Consider the following 19,020-nt stretch of genomic DNA (forward strand, 5'->3'; position numbering starts at 1 on the left):
GCAAATATCTCATGTAGTGGTAACATAGGACATAATTGTCCAAGGTATTCTCCTGCACAGATGGTCAAAGTGCATCAAAGCTAGTAAAGATTTGGATCCTGTTATATGGACAACATAAAACAGAAATTAGTCTAACAGAGAGACAGAAAAAGAAGTGCCAAGTTAGGAAGTAACATTTAGTATGGAAAATACAACTCCAGCTAAAGGCTGCATTAAACTAGTTAAGCAAAGATTTTCAAGAGGAATAAAAAAGGTTTCCTGTTTTTTTTCCTCTCTTCTAGGCCTTCCACTTCCATGGCAAACATTCAGCACCTTTGAGGCAGCCTGCCCAGCTATTACTAGGCTAATTTGTAAGAGGGAACACCAAAAAAGACAGAAAAAGAGATATTTGCAGCAGTTTCTCTCCAGGAGGGAGTGCATTTCTTCATTTCACTTGGGAAAAGCTTTGGAATCAGTCTTCAGGTTCTTTCCTCTTACAAAAGGAAGATGTATATGTCATAAATTTGGATGAGCTCATACAGACTCTGCTGAGGGAGCAGATTTGCCAATGTTTCTTCTTAGAAGTAAATATTTTGATTCTTTTTAGAGCTGAAGATTATTTACCAAAACAGCAACTCACCACTTCATGAATGGATCGGTTGAAGCCATCATCCTCAGTGAGGATCAGCAAAATGATAAGGGCCATGTAAACATGGTGTGAATTCCTTTCTTCAACGTGGTACAGAATTTCAAGAATTGGCAAAACCTTTAGGGAAGGAAAAATGTGTGCATTAGTTTAGTCTTCAAATACCTCAGACACTAAACAGAGGAGGCTCTAAAGGGCCAGTGTATTGCCCTGCCCTTGACAATTCATATCAATTCCTCCCTCTGGAAACAACCACCCCTGAGCAGTGACATAGAGTGTCCAAACACCTCCTATCTGCTTCATTTTGTCTCACAAGAGAGTCTAAACAAGTGCTTTCTTGTGGTTAGAAATGGAATTTCAATCTCTAGGAAATGAGATTCCCAGCCATACCGGTTACCATAATCTCTAAATGCTTCAGTCCTCTTCTCTACACTATGGGGATAAGAGAATTGTTACAGATTTTCACCAGACCAAGCAGGAAAACAGTTGTGTCTACACATCTGTGCTATCACAAGCCTGCTCTGCAAAGCCTTTCCTCATCAAATCTAGCCTAGCACATCAAAGCTGAACAGGGTGTTTTGAGAAACAAAAGGTGAACAGAGGTGTTTTGAGACATGCAAGTTAAATCCCATTTTGGTGTGTGAAGATAATACCAGAGAAAAACCAGTTTGGGTTGGGTTGAGGCTAGAAGAGGCCTGTTTTTCCAATTTTAGATAATATGCAGCCAAAGAGAACTGACTGATCATTATGATCAGAGTTCAGCCCAAGGTCTTGCAACATTTCCACCAGGATGAATTGCTTTAGCCAAAGACTTGCAATAATAACGAAAATGAGATTTCATTGCAAGAGCAAGCATACCTGAATGCTACTCTAAAGTTAATCCAGATGCAAACGCTGTCTCTCTACCAAATGAAAATTAGCCTTCTACTGGCTCAGTACAACGTGGCTTCCCTGGGCTGCAGAAATAGGCTGAAATCACAAAAAGTCCTGGAAAAAGGAACTGGAGAAAGCCCTCAGTTCCAAGAAGCTTCTAGACACCTAAAAACTTGCTGTTTTTCAAAACAGCTCAAATGCAGCTGGATGAATCATGTGAAATCTATTCTGGTGAGCAGCCAGGACACCAGTGCTTCACAAGCCTCTGAAGTTACCAAAATGTTCTCTTACAATCAACCATCCTTGAAACACTTGGGACATACTAAACCAGATTCTACTAGAATGAAATGAGATTGATCTAAATGCTGCAGGCCACAAAACCTTTTGACACATGTTTTGGTCAGGGTCAAGACAAGATGACAACAGAAGCAGAGGGAAAATATACCTACAGCAATATTTTTATTAATATTAAATAAATATTAAAATTTTAAAAAATAATTAAATGACACGTTGCAAACATTCTTCCCTTGCCATTTCAAAGTATCCTTCAGAAACCTCTCTCTCCAGTGGAAACTAGAGTACCATCTTTGTATCTTCTGAATATCAGTCTTGAGCAAAGACCAGGTTTTCCGTAGGACTTCTAATTAGTACATACACACAAAAACAATGTCCTTTTCCTTGGATTGGGAGAAAGAGAGACAAACATCACTGCTTTAGTCCACCATTCAAATTGTTCCCATCTCCAACACTTGCATGCTGCTTTGCACTACAAAAGTTCTGTCATTTCCACATCCAAGAGTTATTATAATAAGCTGGATGGAGCTGGAAGAACATAAAACTGATAAAGAATTGCATTCAAAACTGGACTTTCCAGGGAGAACAACAAAAGCCTTGCTGAAGGTAACCACTGGAACAACTTAGTTTTCTAGACAGATCCCAGATGGAAGCAGAGAATGGTTTGGGTTGGAAGGGACCTTTAAAGATAATTGTGATTCAGTCTGGTTGTGTCAAACCATACAAACCACTCTGGCAAAACACATTCCTTCAAAACAGCCCAAAATATCTCCTCTGTCTATGCACATTAATACTGATTGTAACTGAAAAAGTCCATTCATGTCCTCAAGTGCTCCAAGCCCTACAAGTGTGTTGCTACAAACTGCATTTTAAAATACATGATACTGACACATTGCAGCCATTTCCCTACAAGCCAGCATGTGAAAGTGCTGCTACTAAAGCTCCCTATTTGCTACTGAAGAGTAATCTGGCACTCCAGATCATGGCAATCAGTCCTCCTGTCCCAAACAAACCTCTGCTGCTTCCAAAACCTCCACTCCTTTGGCCACGTTCTCTTTCAGGCTTGGTGCCATCTACACAACTGGACAAAACTCAGGGAGGCAAATGGCAACTTAATTCTCTCTTATGTGCCATTTCTAGATGGAATCATAATCAATTCATACACTTTCCATTATCCTTCCTCCTTACAACACTTCTTCCTTTGCCTACTGATTGCTGAGGTGCACTGCCTTTAGGATAAGTACTGCTGTTTTCAAAGCAAAAACTAGTTAACAAGTCACCGCTTCCATAAAAAAGTCACAATATAAGATTCAGTTAAAACTCCAATCACATGAAAATGTAAAATTGGAAATACTCTTGGAGATGCCTGGGAGGAGTCTTGGCTGAAGCCTAGAGGAGACAGCTTTCTCCAGAAGAGGAAGACTTTTAGCTAGTTTCCTTGGAGAAGTCTGGGGCTGGAACCTGGGTCTCAGGTCTGTAGAAGAATTCGAAGAACCTTGGAAGAACCCTGGGTTCCAACTGAACCTTGGAAGTGAGATTTGCTATTTAAAGAGCAAAATCACCCCAGGTAACTTCTCTGAAGGATTCCAGGGCTGCTGCCTGGGATCTCAGGTAAAGGTGGAAACTGCAGGAGATGCCTAGGAGGAGTCTGAGGAGGATTCTGGAAGAGGCAGATTCTTCCAAAAAAGAAGAATCCTCTCAGTTAATATTTTAGTTATATTAAAATTTATCTGGACTTTCAACCAAAATACATTTATACACCCCTGTGCTACATACATACATTAAAACTTTTATACCTATCTTCTTACACAATGGTTTTATCCTACCCTACACTGAGAAGACAGCCACCACCTCTTTTTTATTGCTAACCCTTTCCTCACTGTTTTCACACTACCTCTACTGCACCACTGCTAACACTCCTCCCTCAGGAGCAGCTTTTAACTGGCAAGAAACATCCACCATTAAAAAGTTACTTTTAATCCCCAAAACAAGTGGCAGGTAAAAACAGACAGTGCAAATTGCAGGTGCTATATCCAGTCCAGGGTTGGTTTCCCTGGTAAAGTTTAAAAATACATTTTCTTTAGTAATCAACAAAATACAAGCAGCAACCTGCTTAAGACGAATTTATACTACAGGAAAAAAATACTGCTGTACCATCAGCTGATATAAATACATCATCATGTATGTTATTTCATTCCAGTCATGTTGAGCAGAAACAAAATTTCAACTCACCAGCCAAAGCAAACACATCGAATAGCTCATTTCTTACACGCAGAAATCTCACTGGTATATTTACTTGCAATAGTGGTATATAGCAGTCAGAAACTGTCTTTCAAACAGAAGAAGGCTCAACAGTCTCCCATCCACACACCAGAAAACTATGCTCATCAAAAAATGTGTTAACTGCCCTCTATTTCACCTGTCCCACCACTTTCTAGAGAATGCCCGCAAGCACTTTGAAAAGGACAGCCAAACACTAGATTTAAACTTCTCTAACAGAAGATTCTCTAGCATCAGATATTTAATGCAGTTATTTTAAAAAATGAAGTCATGAAGGACACACAAAGATCCTATTCATTTTGCCAAGCAGAATTATAATAAGAGCAAAAAAGGTTCTTTATCAATAATAAAACACAAAGCCCAACAGAACGTGAAGGTATTTAGCTATAACTGGCAGAGGGAGATTCATACAAATGAGTAAGTGGGCTGAGACAGTATCTGCTATACCAGCTAAGAAAAACAAACTGTTTTAATTTACAAGTTAAACTGAAGTTGAAAAAGAGCAGAGACACATTTCAAAAACCCGTATGAAATGTTACAGAGCACCTTCTGGTGATGCTTTCTGGGCACAAAAAAGGGAGAAAAATTAAAATAGGGGAAAACACAACATATGGGAAGCACTGAGTGCAGTGAAACAGGAACAACCTGCAAAACCCCCTAAAGTCTAGGATGAGCTGCCTATGGACGTGATCTCTCACACAGTACCCATATACCTTATACCTCACTCATCCAACTGCCTCTGTACAAAGAGGACACTGATTTACACCACATGCCTCCAACAGTCCTCCACCCTCTTCCAAAGATCATTCTGACTCTGAATTAATGACCGTACTGTTTTTCTCCCGCATCCCTGGATGGTGGGAATCAGCCTCCAGGATTTAGTCCTTATCACCCCTCTCTGTAAGTGGAGATTCCTGTTTTTCAAGGATTCCCCTTTATGAAGGCACATACATACCCTTATGCTCCCCAAGCTCTTCTCTCATCAGCTAGAGTTAGGCTCTTAGGCCTCTCACAGTGTTATCGTCAATTTTAAAGCAAAAAACCTCCCATGTTTCTTGACACTGATCCATTTTTCAATAGTCTGTAATGATTTTATGAAGTCTGGAAGTACCACACCAGAATACTACACAGTATATCAGCACCACTTTGCCATACTGGGAAGGACAGCCAGCTCCAGTACTCAAGTCCCTTTATTTCATTTTCATGTCTAAGACTGAACCTTTTTCACCACTGTAGTTAGGAGGTCATGATTTCTTTGTCCAGTAGCCTCCCAGCCCTCCCAATTCTTTTTGTGTCTCATTCAGCCTGCCTTACTGGGCTCTTAGAACTGCTCTTCTCAGTTAGTTCATGCTTATCCTTTTTCTACTGGCCCAATAAAAACACGAGGATTGGACAGAGATGTCAGTAACTTGTCAGTAGAGATCACAAAGAAGCAGCAAAATAGGAACATTTTCAAATGTTGGCATTGAAAAAGAAATCAAAATACTTGCAAAAACATACTGTTGACTTTTCAGTGATTTTCTGAATTTTCTGTGATTTTCTGAATTTTTTCGGCTTTTCCCATGAAGTGTTTGAAGTTGCCAATAATTTCTGGGGTTTTCTGACTACTTTTTTTTTAGGTGAAAATATAGGAAAATATCCTATGCTGCCGAGATTCTGAGTACCTGCATCTTGACTTGTTTTGACAGATGCACCGCACTGCTTTTCTGGAAGCTTTACAGTGTATCAGACACCATAATTATAAAACAATGCACACATCTAATATCTATTTGTCTAGAGCAACCTGGGATAGTGGAAGGCATCCCTGGACATGCAGGGGTGGGAACAAGATGGGCTTTAAGGTCCCTTCCAACCCAAACCACTCTGGGATTCTATTCTGTGATTCTAAAGACACCACAAATTGTTACGGTTAGCAGCTGTTAACTTGTCATATCACACACTAGCAGCCCCAAAAATTATACACGACCATTTGTTCACCGAATTCATGCAAAATGACTCAGCCCTTGCCTACATAAACTGCAACGGACACAGGAGTTCAGTCTGGAATCAATTCAGCATCAACCATCTCACCCCAGTTTGCCAACAGTGGCGTCTATCAACTCCGATTTTAGCAATACATCTGCTAGAACTTGGACTGAAACCAAACTCACTCCATATCTGCCATCCATCAGGCAAGGGATCTAATTACCTGGCAATATTTCAAATATTAAAATGGAAAGGGTCCTCTATTCTGTTACCAATTCCCCTAGACAGCCATTATCTTATTAAAGGAATGCTTTTTAATAAGTAAGATTTGTTGAAGTGGTTTGTGACATTACTAAAGTGGGGAGCATAAGCTAATTTATAACCTACAAAAACCATACCAGGTGTCTGTTATATTGGCCATTAACCACAATCCTATTTAAGCGGCTAAAAAGGCACTACAGTTGTATTTCTATAAAATCTGTGAGCTGCTCCTTGAGGAGTTTCAGTCTTAGGTCAACCCTGTAAGACATTTGGCATGTTAGTCCAGTTACAATTTTGTTAACTATTGCTCCTGAAAGCACAGAGCGGACTTGTGCAACTTTTTGGCCTGAATATCCAAAAGAGATAAATAAAATAATGAATGGAATGGTATCTGCTCCCAGTTTTTCTACACCACGATCAGAAGTGGGCAGGTTTGATCTGAGTCATGATAGTTGCACAGACAAAGAGGGAATCCAAGCTTTACCAGTGCCACCCCTGACTGCAGTGACATGTTTAGCACCACACTCCTGAGAGGACGTAACAGAAATGAGTAAGTGAGCTGGAACTGGTGAATGAGTGACCCAGAACCTGCTCCTGCTGCAGAACAGAGGCCACTGACAGCTGGTGACACCCAAGCTTGCAGGGCCAGTCCCTCCTGGTGAGAACAAGGAGGGCAGAGCAGGACTCACCAGATTTTCTATGTCTGTCCGTGCCAACACGTAGGTCCGCACGTTGCTGTTCTGATGCAGAAGCATGTACAGGAGAAGAGTGGCTTGATCAGATTTCTGCTGCTCACACAAAGCTGTGTACAGACTGTTAAAGTTGATCTGGAAAGCGTGTGGATTTGATGACGAAAAAGCAGTGTTATCTGAAATAAGGAAATACAAGAAAATCTTTAACAAATATATTTGTCGTTCAGTTATTTGTTAATTGTGTAAAATCTCTGGGGGAAATATTTAACACACCACAGAAAGGAGGAAACAAAAATCACCCGTGACTCTTATCGCCAATGGTCATAAACTATAATAGAATCTCATAAAGCTTTAGTTGTGCCAAAAAGCTGAGCTTGTCCTCCCATATGAGCTGGAGTAAGATCCCAGTGCCTGTACAAAACATTCACCTTTTTTCATGAAACAATTTTGTCCCCTCATATGGCTTCCACTGCTAAGAAGGAATGTGATCCCAGGAGCTGCTGGAAGCAGGGCAGCCACAAGGTCTTCTCTAGAACCAATACATGAACAATTAACTTCCAAACCCTGCACATCAAACTTAGAGGTTTCATTCTCTGGCATTAAGGCAAAGTATCTCCCACCCATCCCATTCCTGGCATGAAGGGTGGATGTGCATAGATCAAAATTACTGTGATAGCTCAGGGAAATATAGGTGTCAGGACTTTATAGGTGTGTGGTGGGGAGTTTGGTGGGTTAAGTGATGTAAAACACCACATCACATTGTCTGACATCCCTCAAAGTAACAACAGTTTGTTCATAATCACAATATACTGTGTGCCAGGGCTGGAAGCGAAAATAAAACAGATTTCTGTTCACAGAACCTTTACTAGCTTCAATAAAAATGTCCATCTGCACAGATCTCTAAGGTCTAGAAATTCCCTGTGGAAACAGAAAAGGCTAGTATTTCCAAGGGGCTTTTGAAAAAGATGGAGAGTGAGAGAATTTTCACATGGGCAAACAGCCATAGAACAAGGGGGTTTAAACAGAAAGAGAATACATTTAGATGAGGGATCAGGAAGAAATTCTTCCCTGTGAGGGTGGGCAGGCCCTGGCTCAGAAGCTGTGGCTGCCCCTGCATCCCTGGCAGTGTCCAAGGCCAGGCTGGATGGGGCTGGGAGCAGCCTGGGACAGGGGAAGGTGTCCCTGCCCATGGCAGGAGAATTGAAACTGGGAGATCTTGAAGGTCCCCTCCAACCCAAACCACACTGTGGTGCTATGATTTTAAGCCCATATTCTTACTGAAGTTTGCTAAGTAGCTTTCAGCACAGAAGAGCATGGTAGTCGTCACGTATTGTGAACAACATTTCCACCCACTTTGGATGGAAAAAGTGCTTGGAATTGCTGCAGGAGCCCTGCAGGAGCCCTGGCTGCCACTGATTTTGTGGGGCCCAGCAGACAGCATGCTGGGGAGCCACCACTCCTGGCCAGGGCAAGGGGGGACAGCTCCAGCCATTGAGCTGCAGGCAGCAGGAGGGCATGGAGCAAACGGGACACATGGAGGTGCAGCCCCACAGCGATGGGAACCCTGCCTGTCCAAAATCCACACATGTGCAGACATAGGAGAGACTCCAACCTGCTCTTCCTCAACCACCTTTTAAAGCTGGTTTAAAACCTTTCTGCTTTGGGCAGGGATTTCCCTTCAGGAGGGAAAACCCGGATGGAGACTGCAAAATCAGAACAATTCAGTCCTTGGTGCCACAGGTCGTTAGCTGAGAAGATCCCCCTGGCTTTGCAGCTTTGCTTCTGTGGATGGTTAAGCTGTGCCACTGGGATTTATAGCATTTCACAATCAGTGTTATTAAAGGATACTAAAAAGTCCACTAAAATAAAAATCTAAACAAAATTAAAGGAATTTACCAGCAACACCAGCATATCCTGTATTATTCTGCAGAACATTAAACTGATCAAAACTTAAATTATTCTAGACCATGTACAAAAAAACACTCTATCCTGAATTCTTCTAGTTTTCTCTCAATCAAATTATAGAAATTATTTTAACAAAAATGGCAATTTTCCTTTTATAGTATATATTGTGACAGCAACCAGCCTCCTTTTCCACATTACTTTCCTCTTACAAACGCCTTAGAATTTTCACAGAAATCAAATTTTAGCCCAATTATGAGCACTGCTACTGGGAACAAGTTTCTGGGAAACAGTAAGTCTTTCCATCAACATACACATGTAGAGAAAATACAGCTTTTCATGCTACATTTCACACAAAATAAGTTCTTTCAAAATTTTATAATGATATATGTATAACGCACTTTACTGTAATACTTTACTGGCTAATGATAGCATGAAACAAAGTCAACAAAACGCAACATTAAAGGAGGCTTGAAGTTTAAAGACAGGACAAAAGAAAAACTTTATCAACAATTTGATCTCAACCACCTGTAGATGGTATCCAGTAAATCAAAGAAGCATGTTAGGACTCAGAATTCTTCTTATGAGAACAATCCACCTTCACAACCTAATAAATTTTTCCTAGGTAATGGTGAATTAATTTAGAGCTCAACCTGGTTAAAACTTAATGGACAGAGGAATACAAAAACTCCCCAGAAGAAAGGGCATAACTCAGGATATTACTGTGGCTTCACAGGTTGTCACACAGCTCCTGAGCTGTGTGCACGGTGCCAACCTGCAGAAAGCCAATGAAAGGTAAAACCACATGGCTCAGACTCAGAGATTTAAGCATGGATAAAGTACACAAGGACAATGGTGGAGTTCCCATCCCGCAGGATTTAAAGCCATGTGGATTTGGCACTTGGGGACATGGTGTAGTGGTGGCATTGGCAATGCTGGGGAGTGGTTGGAGTTGGAGGGCTTTTCCAGTCTAAAAATGATGCTGTGATTCTGTGAAAGGCACAGGCTGATAGCACAAGCCATGTCAGGGCATTCCCCTGTCCCAGACAAGACCCTCTGTGAGGCAGTGACACAGGGCACCTGCAGTTACCAGACACAGACTGGAATCTGCCTTCTCAAAACCCAGACAAGTGCCAACACAACCCCCAAACATACCTACAAAACTCAAGTTTGTATGCAAAGTGTTTATGTTAAACATTTTTTTCTTACATTTGAAATGTAAGTATACAGTCAGCCAACCCAGGCAGCAATTTAATTATTTACCTTCTCTGCAAGAACCATGTCTCCAGGACAAAAATTTTTAGGGGACTCCTGCAGACTCTTGGATAACCAATCTACTTATAGGTTAGTTTTATGTATGTTTTATGAAATTACAGAGTCACAGAATCATCAAGGTCAGTAGAAATATTCAAGAATTTCCAGCCCAGGAGGTAAACTGGACCAGGATTATGAAGCTTTCTAGTGTTTCTCAAGTCAGAAGGATAAAATATGCTCCCTCTGAACCCATCATTAAGTTCCAGCAACTGAGGAACTCCACCTCCAAATTCCAGATAAAGAAGTGTTATTACTGCTCTTCCATGGGTGTGGAAGGACAAGAAATATTACAAAGAGAATCTCTAAGCACTCATAGCATCCTAAAGCTCCATTGCATCAGTTCAGGCTCAGAAGAGCGAGCAGACACAAACCTTGTGTGTTCTTGAAGGACATGATGGCTTGCCTGTAGGGGTTGGGGGTGTCGGGGGCGTCCGTCAGGTTGGCCAGCACCAGCAGCAGCAGCAGGCTCTGGCTGGCCAGAGGGGAGCACTGCTCCAGCTGCGCCGACGCTTTGCTGCCCACCCCGCCCAGCGTGAACACTGTCCACAGGCCGGCTGCAGAGACAAAAACAACAAACAACAGGTTTGATCGTGTTTTAATGCACAAGGCTACTTTAGAGAGTACGTTTGGGTTGGGTATTGGGAAAAAATCCTTTGCTGGGAGGGTGGGCAGGCCCTGGCACAGGGTGCCCAGAGCAGCTGGGGCTGCCCCTGCATCCCTGGCAGTGCCCAAGGCCAGGCTGGACAGGGCTGGCAGCAGCCTGGAACAGTGCAAGGTGTCCCTGCCATGGCAGGGGTGGCACTGGATGAGCTTTAAGGTCCTTCCAGCCAAAGCACTCTCTGATTGCACAGCATGTACAGCTCCAGCAGTAAGACACAATGTGTAAAGCCAATGTAACTTCCCCAAAGTCTGCTTGAAAAAACTCACATTATCACACTGCTTAAACTTTGATAATTGGGTCTCAAATGCAGAGTCATTTTCACACTTACAGCACTAAAAAGAACTAACTCCAATACCAAACTAGTGCATCTGAAATTCCTGTTCCTAATTACAGCAGTGCTGGTGAAACCAGATGACCAGCTACATGCCCAAATACTGATTAGAGGAGAAGGAGAATCAGAGGAAGATTAAAGGACTCCCCTCACGCCTCTCCAGCAAGCCCATTAGTCCTCATACCCTTGCCACTGCTCATGGAACTGTATTACAGCACTGAAAAAAAACTAAGACAAGCGCCAAAACTGAAACAGACTCAGCATTACTGGGGCACAGATTCAGAAGAATGGACAAAACCTCTGTGTTTATCATGTCTGGGCTCTTGATACATTCATTCCAAGTGGATAAGAAGCAGCCCCTCCCAATCGCACAGTATTAGGTTCATCCCCAAATGCCTGCCTAGCAGTTAATTTTTTTGAGTGTATCTTGAAATTTTATGGCAGAGACCAAGTATTTCATCAAATTATTCATTTAACAGGTCAAAGCTTTCAGTTATACAGGAAAAAAAATATAGTATGTTCTACTTTAAAAATGTAAATCCTGATTTCCTCTTTTAATTAATGCCTAAATCAAAAATTAATTACAACAGACCTTCTTAAAGAAAACAGAAAAATTAGGGAAGTTTAGTCTCCAGTTTTCTGGAAGATTCAAGGTGTAAATGATAAAAACCTATAAGCCATTTGAATACAAAACATTAAAGTAGAACCAGCAGAAAGAATTTCAAGTACTCTTAGCTCTACAAAATTTCAAGCCATCCAATGAGTATTTTTCTTCAAATGTAATTATAGAGTCAGATTATGTAACAAACCAATGCTCCCTCATTAGGACAATTGCAGGGCAATTACTGCCATGTCATGGGCAAGGGGACTAATGCCACTCACTGTTAAGCAGCTTGAGAGTTCTTATAATAAAAAGTACTATAACTGCAACCTTCTTAGCAAAAATGTCATGTTACATTAATAACCCTTTATCACCACGTTTTTCATTGACTGAAGGAAAAACATGGTGATAAAGTTTTTCATTCACATTCACTCATCAGAATGAATGATGCTGACCATCAAGTTTTTAAGCTCACATGAGTTAACTAGAGGTAACATGCAAAGAAACTATTTTAAAAACCCTGAAACAACTGTGTATTTATCATCACATGTTAAATAAACTAAAAGTCATAAAATTTCCATTCTTACACTTCGGTGTAGGAGCACAGAGGGACAGGAAGTTTCTAGCTATATGTAGCAGTATGTTCACAGTATCTGAAATATTACTTTGTTAAAACTAATTTAATATTTATGTATATTTTACAATTACAAGACCATATTTAACTTCTTTAACATGCAAACAAAGTAACTTATGCTGCACTCCCTTAGAAGCTTTCCTTTCTATATTCTTTTCAGACCTGAAGTTAACAGAAAACATAGATGAATAGACACTGCTACAGTGTGAACACAATAGTATTTCAGATTCTGCTTTTCCAAAACATCACAGAAAAAAAAAACCCCAGCAAAATAAAAGGAAGAAAATTCCATGTTCAAAAGGAATGAAGGCCAGGCTGGACAGGGCTTGGAGCAACCTGGGATAGTGGAAGGTGTCCCCACCCATAGCAGGGGTTGGAATGAGATGAGTTTGAAATCCCTTCCATCCCAAATCATTCCAGGATTCCACAATTCTGTGAAGATTCCTGTTTAATCCAACAGGATAGCCACAGATGGCTGCAACACTACTAGTTCTGCTTGGCATCATTACAGGCATGGAGAGAAATTTGCCTAAATGCTTCAACATATAGATTGGGTTTCCTTCACATTGAGGTTTTTTTATTTTACTTCCATCCTTTTGTCATTTTTTAATGTATCACAAGAGAAATACAAATTCCAGATGTTTTTGTAAAGCTTTCTACATCTCTGGGAGGTGGCAAAGATAAGCCAGGGTTCTCAAAACTAAAGCACTAAACTGCAAAAGGAGGGACGGGTAGATTACCTGAAACAGCATCATGAGGCCACCTGCTTCTGAAGATTTACAAAATCTTGAAAAGGCTCTACAGTACCAAATACTACCTTTCTGGTCCCCATTATAAGCCTGATGAAGTCAATAACCCACAACCCTAAAACAGCCTCTTCAATGTTGTTGTGGTTTAACACCACACAGCCTATCATTCTCTCCTCTCTGGTGAGATGGGGAAGAGAACTGAGAAAAAACGCAAAACTTGTGGGTTGAGATGAAGGCAGTTCAACAGCACAGGAAAAGAAGGGAAAGTGATGAAGATAATATGGATGATATATTGATGATAAAAGAATATACAGAGGAAGTGATGCACAGTGCAGTTGCTCACACCTGCTGCAGACCCTGAAGCAGTGTCCACCCACCCCTGGGCAGCACCTCCCAGTTTTATTGCTCAGCATGACAGGATATGGGATGTTCCTTCAACCAGCTGGGTCATCTGTCCTGGCTGCGTCCCCTCCCAGCTGCTTGTGCCTCAAGAAACCTTGAAGTTCATCCCATTCTAATCCCTGCCACGGGCAGGGACACCTTCCACCACACCAGGTTGCTCCGAGCCCCATCCAGCTTGGTCTGGAACACTTCCAGGGAAGGGGCAGAAACAGCGTCTCTGGCAAACCTGTGCCAGTGGCTCATCACCCTCACGGCCAGGAATTTCTTCCAAAATTATGAGAAGGTGACATGTCCTTGTTTCAGGGTGAGCATGACTGAGCAACAACTAAAACATAAAGGTGCTATCAACATTACCCAGCACTGCAACTCTATCTTGAGAACAAGACAAACATGTAGGTATTTGGATAATTTATTTAATTTATACAGTTTACTGTTTTCTGCAGAATACTTTCAGTTGCATTTCTCTAGTATTTGTCCATCGTTTCTAACTGTGTCCAGCCCTGGGCTCCCTAGTACAAGAGGGACATGGAGGTCTCTTGGAGTGGCTCCAGTGGAGAGTGACACATACACTGAAGGGCCTGGAGCATCTCCCTGCCCAGGAAAGGCTGAGGGAGCTGGGGCTGTTCAGCCTGGAGAGGAGCCCCAGTGGACAGGAGCCCTGAGCCCTGGGTGTCCCCGGGTGTCCCTAGGAGTCCCTGTCCATCCCTGGGTGTCCCTAGGAGTCCCTGTCTGTCCCTGTCCGTCCCTGGGTGTCCCTGGGTGTCCCTGGGTGTCCCTGGGAGTCCCTGTCTGTCCCTGGGTGTCCCTGGGTGTCCCTGTCTGTCCTTGGGTGTCCCTGGGTGTCCCTGTCTGTCCCTGTGTGCAGGAGGGTCAGAGCAGCCCCAGGCTCTGCTCCAGGCCCAGCAGTGGCACCAGGGGAACAGGCAGGGGCTGAGCCCAGCAATTCCCCTGCACAGGAGGCACAAGCTCTGCCCTGCACAGAGACCAGGGAGAGGTGGAGTGTCCCTCACCGGGGATATTCCAGAGCCCTCTGGACACAATCCTGTGCTCTGGGATGGCCCTGCTGGGATGGGGCTCAGCTGTCCCACAGTGGGCCCTTCCAGACTGACCAGCTTTGGGATTCACTAACATAACTTTATTTCTTGACTCAGTCCCACATGGAATCACATTGCTAGAAGTTTTGTCAATTGGAGAACTAAAATTCTGCCAATTATTTCAGGGAAATACTCAAATACTTTAATAAGGAACTGACTGCTTTTACTTTTAAAACCAAATTAACAGATTCGTTTTTGCCTTTCTCTTCCACCAAACTAGCCACAACAGATTTTTTTCCCTGTTCATACAACTCTATGTAAGGAAGAACAAGAAAAGCAGGTCATAAGAGTAAAGTGTGTTATTTTGCAACAGAGAAGCTGAAATTTTTCTGTAAGATGGCTGGAAACACAGTTCACAGCCATGAAAACAAGCCCAGGACTTTAATCTAGTTTGACAGTCTGTGAAACAACACTTAATGGCAAAATGAAGTTATGATACAGTCATCAAAATAGAACTTTCTTTCACCTGACTGTTTGATGTAAACACAACTCTGCAGAAATCTCAGCTTAGTGCCTGCTCTCTGTTACACAATAAGATACAAACAAGGTTCATGTTTGTACCTACTTTGAAAAAGTTTAAACGCACTTATTTATAGTCTCACAGGAATAAGAAGAATTTTAAGATTTTGACTTTGAAGACATTTTGAAAGCAAGAGTGCAGAGGGTACTCTAAAAATGCATTACATTCACATAAAGCATCACAACTCACAGTCAACAACTTCTAACGCTGTCCACCACCATTTTAAGTCAGCAGATCAACCGACTGTGAGCTATAATTGATTTTTGAGTTCTCCTGGATTAGTTATTAAACTAATTGTAATTCTTCTGCAAAATGTATTATTCACCTTTCAACCTTCAATGTCAAGGCTCAGAAGACAAATTCTCTGACTTCTCCCGCTGGACAAAGCATTAAATTAATGCTGAGGAAATTGGAGTTACTTATTTCCAAGTTTCTTTCTAGGAAATTACTATTGTTTGGGGTTTTTTTATCTAATAGTAGCTCCAAAATTCAATTAAAGTAATCACTGAACTTTAACCTTTCCTTTGAACATCCTTCATTGTGTTTAAATACAGGCATTAAACTGCAATTAATAATGGTAAAGACTTTTAGAGTATGGTCCTGTCTCTCCTCACTGGAGCTTGGCAAGAGGGCAGGCAGTTCCTTCCCTCATTCCCCATCACGTAACCCACATCCTCTCAAACATATTTAGCATTCTCCCAATGAGTTTTTTATTACTTTTGAAAGTATTTTGCCGAGGCCACCAACTTGAGGTGCTGCCCCAGGCTGCTTTTGAGACTACATAGGACAAAATAAGAGTTTTAGTAGACATGGAGATCTTCAAAATGCTTCTTGATCTCCCCCTGTCATTTGACATTTCCAAAACAACAATCCTGCTCTCTTGTTGCAAAAATGGAAAGAACACAAATAGATGAGGCTACAGAAGTTGGCAAAGCCAGTGTTAAATATCAGAAAGAAAACTCAACCACAATGAAAAAAGCCCAAAACAGAACAGATCTAACTTATGGTTAGTAACACATCCAAGCCCCAGCTCCACATTCTGCTTTCCTATTTCTGAAACTTTCAGTATCCAGAAGATTGTCCAATGCTGCAACAGCACCTAACACATCACTAAATGGAGATGATGAAGAATTAAAGCAAAAGTGATTTTCATTGCATCCAATTGATACCATCATGTAGTTCCTCCACCAAAACCAGTAAATAATGTTTTATTAAAAAACATTACAATTACTGTTTAATTCTTATTACACTCAAGCAGCAGCACTGGGAACTTGAGCATTGTTTTTTTAACGCTTATTATGTGTGTCACATTTCTTAAGTCAATTCAATAGTTCTCACACTGTGGTCTGATGAACACTTTCTGGTGGCCCATGGAGAGCTGGCAGTTCATGTTGTGCTGGCTCTTGTCCTTGTTTCCAGCTGCTACATTGTGTTAGAAGAAAGCTAAAAATACATAAATACTTTCCTACGATTACTTTTCCATGCAAGCAATTTCTCAAGTTGCCACGGGGATGTTTTGTGATAATGAATGGGAGAGGAAAAAGGGGTCCATGGAATCCTGAACGGGGATCAGTGAGGCAAATGCTGTAGCAGGGGCATTTTATACTTTATAAAGCACATCTTCAACATCTCAGATCTTTAGTGAAGGAACCCAGATTAAAAATTGTGAGGAACCCAGGGTACACTTGCTTAGAAGACTATGAAAACAGCAGCTACATTAACTTTAGGGAATTCACACTGCAGATTTGGGAGGATTCATTACAGAAAAAAACTAGCAAAACCAAAGTATAGGAAATAAAGAATAATTTTTATGTGGTTTATGAATCTGCATGTTAAATATTCCACTCTTGAGCAACATTAAACTCATCTGTAGCATAAACACACTGATATACACACAAACTACCACCTGTGCCTGAAAAAGTCAATCTGGTGACTGTAGACTTTTTCAGTAGGGAAACTGTAAAAACCCCGAAGAACAAAAATGGCTGTCCTAAATACTACAATAACTTTTTGTTTGCAGTCACTTTGTAATTGCAGTAACTTTTTCAACTGATGAAAGCTCTTATAAATGATAGGTTTTTGCAACATTTCACCCGGCATTGTAATACAAATGGCAAAAGTAAGGAGTTTTAGTTTTCAGCAACACTTTTCATGGTCTTCATTGTCCATGTCCACTGTACACAGCACTAACCAAACTAGCCTGAGACACAGGAGAAGTTCTACAAACAGATATAAATGAATAATTTCTGGATGTCATACAGTCTAGCAAAACAAATCTGTATTTTAAATACTGGTAGACTAGCTGCTCCCTAAGTCATCAGCAGGCTGCAGCAAGAATTCACAAGTGGGAGACAGTAAATTTAAAAGCATTTTGAGACTACAGCTGTGCACCAGTCCATCTTGACTCTATTTCTTGTCTGGAATACAGGAATTACACATGATGTGTATCAGAGTAAACGTGTGATCACTTGGAACTGCATATTCAGGCTTAAAATCCCATTGAAATACTACTTAGTCCTCAGTGCAAGGTCAAAGTCACACAATTTACAGATGATTGCCATGGCTTTATTTCAGGTGCTGTTATATTTCAGCTGCTTTACTCCTATATTTAAAGTATTTAATTCCTAAATACTACAGGAAAGTGACTGAAATGCTATAGAAAGATTAAGTGCATGTTTTAGATTACTTCTTTAAACGTTAAAAAGAATTATAGAAGTGATTTAAAAAACAAGTTATTTTCTTCTCAACAAATCACTTCAACAGAACAACTGCTCTATATTTCATAGATTTCAACTGGCTCATTGAAATACATGACTGAGTATGACTTAATTGTTTGAGGGTTTTCACACCTAATAACACTATTGTAAAGGAGACCAGTATTTCCTGCTCCCTGCCAAGAACAGCAGAAGGTGGTTGTTTCTGTGGAGCCAAGCCCTGCAACACCAGCTCCCTGCCTGCCCCACTGCTGGTCACGGCCTCTCCAGGAGCTGCCAAGCTCCTGTCTCTGTGCCCACACATTTCAAACACATCCCAGGCACTCGAGGTTTGATGTCACCGTTGCTCCCAGTGCTGCAGCAGGACAGGAAAGCCGCAGGGAATGGCTGGGGTGGAGGAGCCACTGGGAAAAGACAGCCCAGGAAATCTCCACATAAACCAGGCAAAGCTAGAGAAGGGACCACTGATGAGTCTGAGGGGCCTGGGGCCGTGATGTCATTAACACACTCTGGAAGCAGTTTTTCAGGAAATGAATCATAGAAGCAAGTGAAATGCAAAGAGCTATTAGGCAACTGTGTCCATCCCCTATCCACGCAGCAGTGCTCCCTCCAGTACAGCTTGTTATTCTAGCCAGTCTAATTTTAAGGGACTAGTAATGGAGCTTGAACCACATCCTTTGGGAAGTGTGTTCCATAATCTAATAAATCTCAACGTGAAGATTTTTTTCCTAATATTCAGCTAAACATTACTTTGTTCAGCTTCATCTACTTATTCCTTTAAGTGGTTCTATGTAATACCATAAAACATTTCTGCCCCAGTTCAGTGTTTACAGCCCTTAAATAAAAGGCATAGTCAGGTCTCCTTTGTTGCCCAGCCAAATTACATACACACATTTTTCTTCCCTTTCTTTTAAAGTCTTTTCCAGTTTGCCTCCTGCAATTAATCCCAGCTCCAATACTTTGCACGACCTTTCAAATGTCATGGAACTGAAAAAGATTGCAAACGCCAAATTGCATACATTGATAAATAACCATATCCCTCATTTCACTGCAAAAACTGTTTATTTCATTTTAAACCATTCATCTTCCTTCCATCTCAGGAGATCTT

The 19,020-nt window shown here is 41.4% G+C and overlaps 1 protein-coding gene across 5 annotated transcripts in view; it reads right to left on the bottom strand.

Moving 5' to 3' along the window:
- Positions 1-19,020, bottom strand: part of DYM (dymeclin) — a 209,298-nt gene that overhangs the window by 122,523 nt on the left and 67,755 nt on the right. For all 5 annotated transcript variants that reach the window (XM_063422109.1, XM_063422108.1, XM_063422105.1 and 2 more), the window contains 3 exons: positions 10,578-10,760; positions 6,988-7,166; positions 620-745 (listed from right to left, as the gene is read on the bottom strand). In XM_063422109.1, coding sequence (XP_063278179.1) covers positions 620-745; positions 6,988-7,166; positions 10,578-10,760 — 488 coding nt within the window. The remainder of the gene's footprint in view (positions 1-619; positions 746-6,987; positions 7,167-10,577; positions 10,761-19,020) is intronic.

This window comes from Prinia subflava, chromosome Z (assembly GCF_021018805.1).
Source record: "Prinia subflava isolate CZ2003 ecotype Zambia chromosome Z, Cam_Psub_1.2, whole genome shotgun sequence".
Lineage (NCBI taxonomy): Eukaryota > Metazoa > Chordata > Aves > Passeriformes > Cisticolidae > Prinia > Prinia subflava.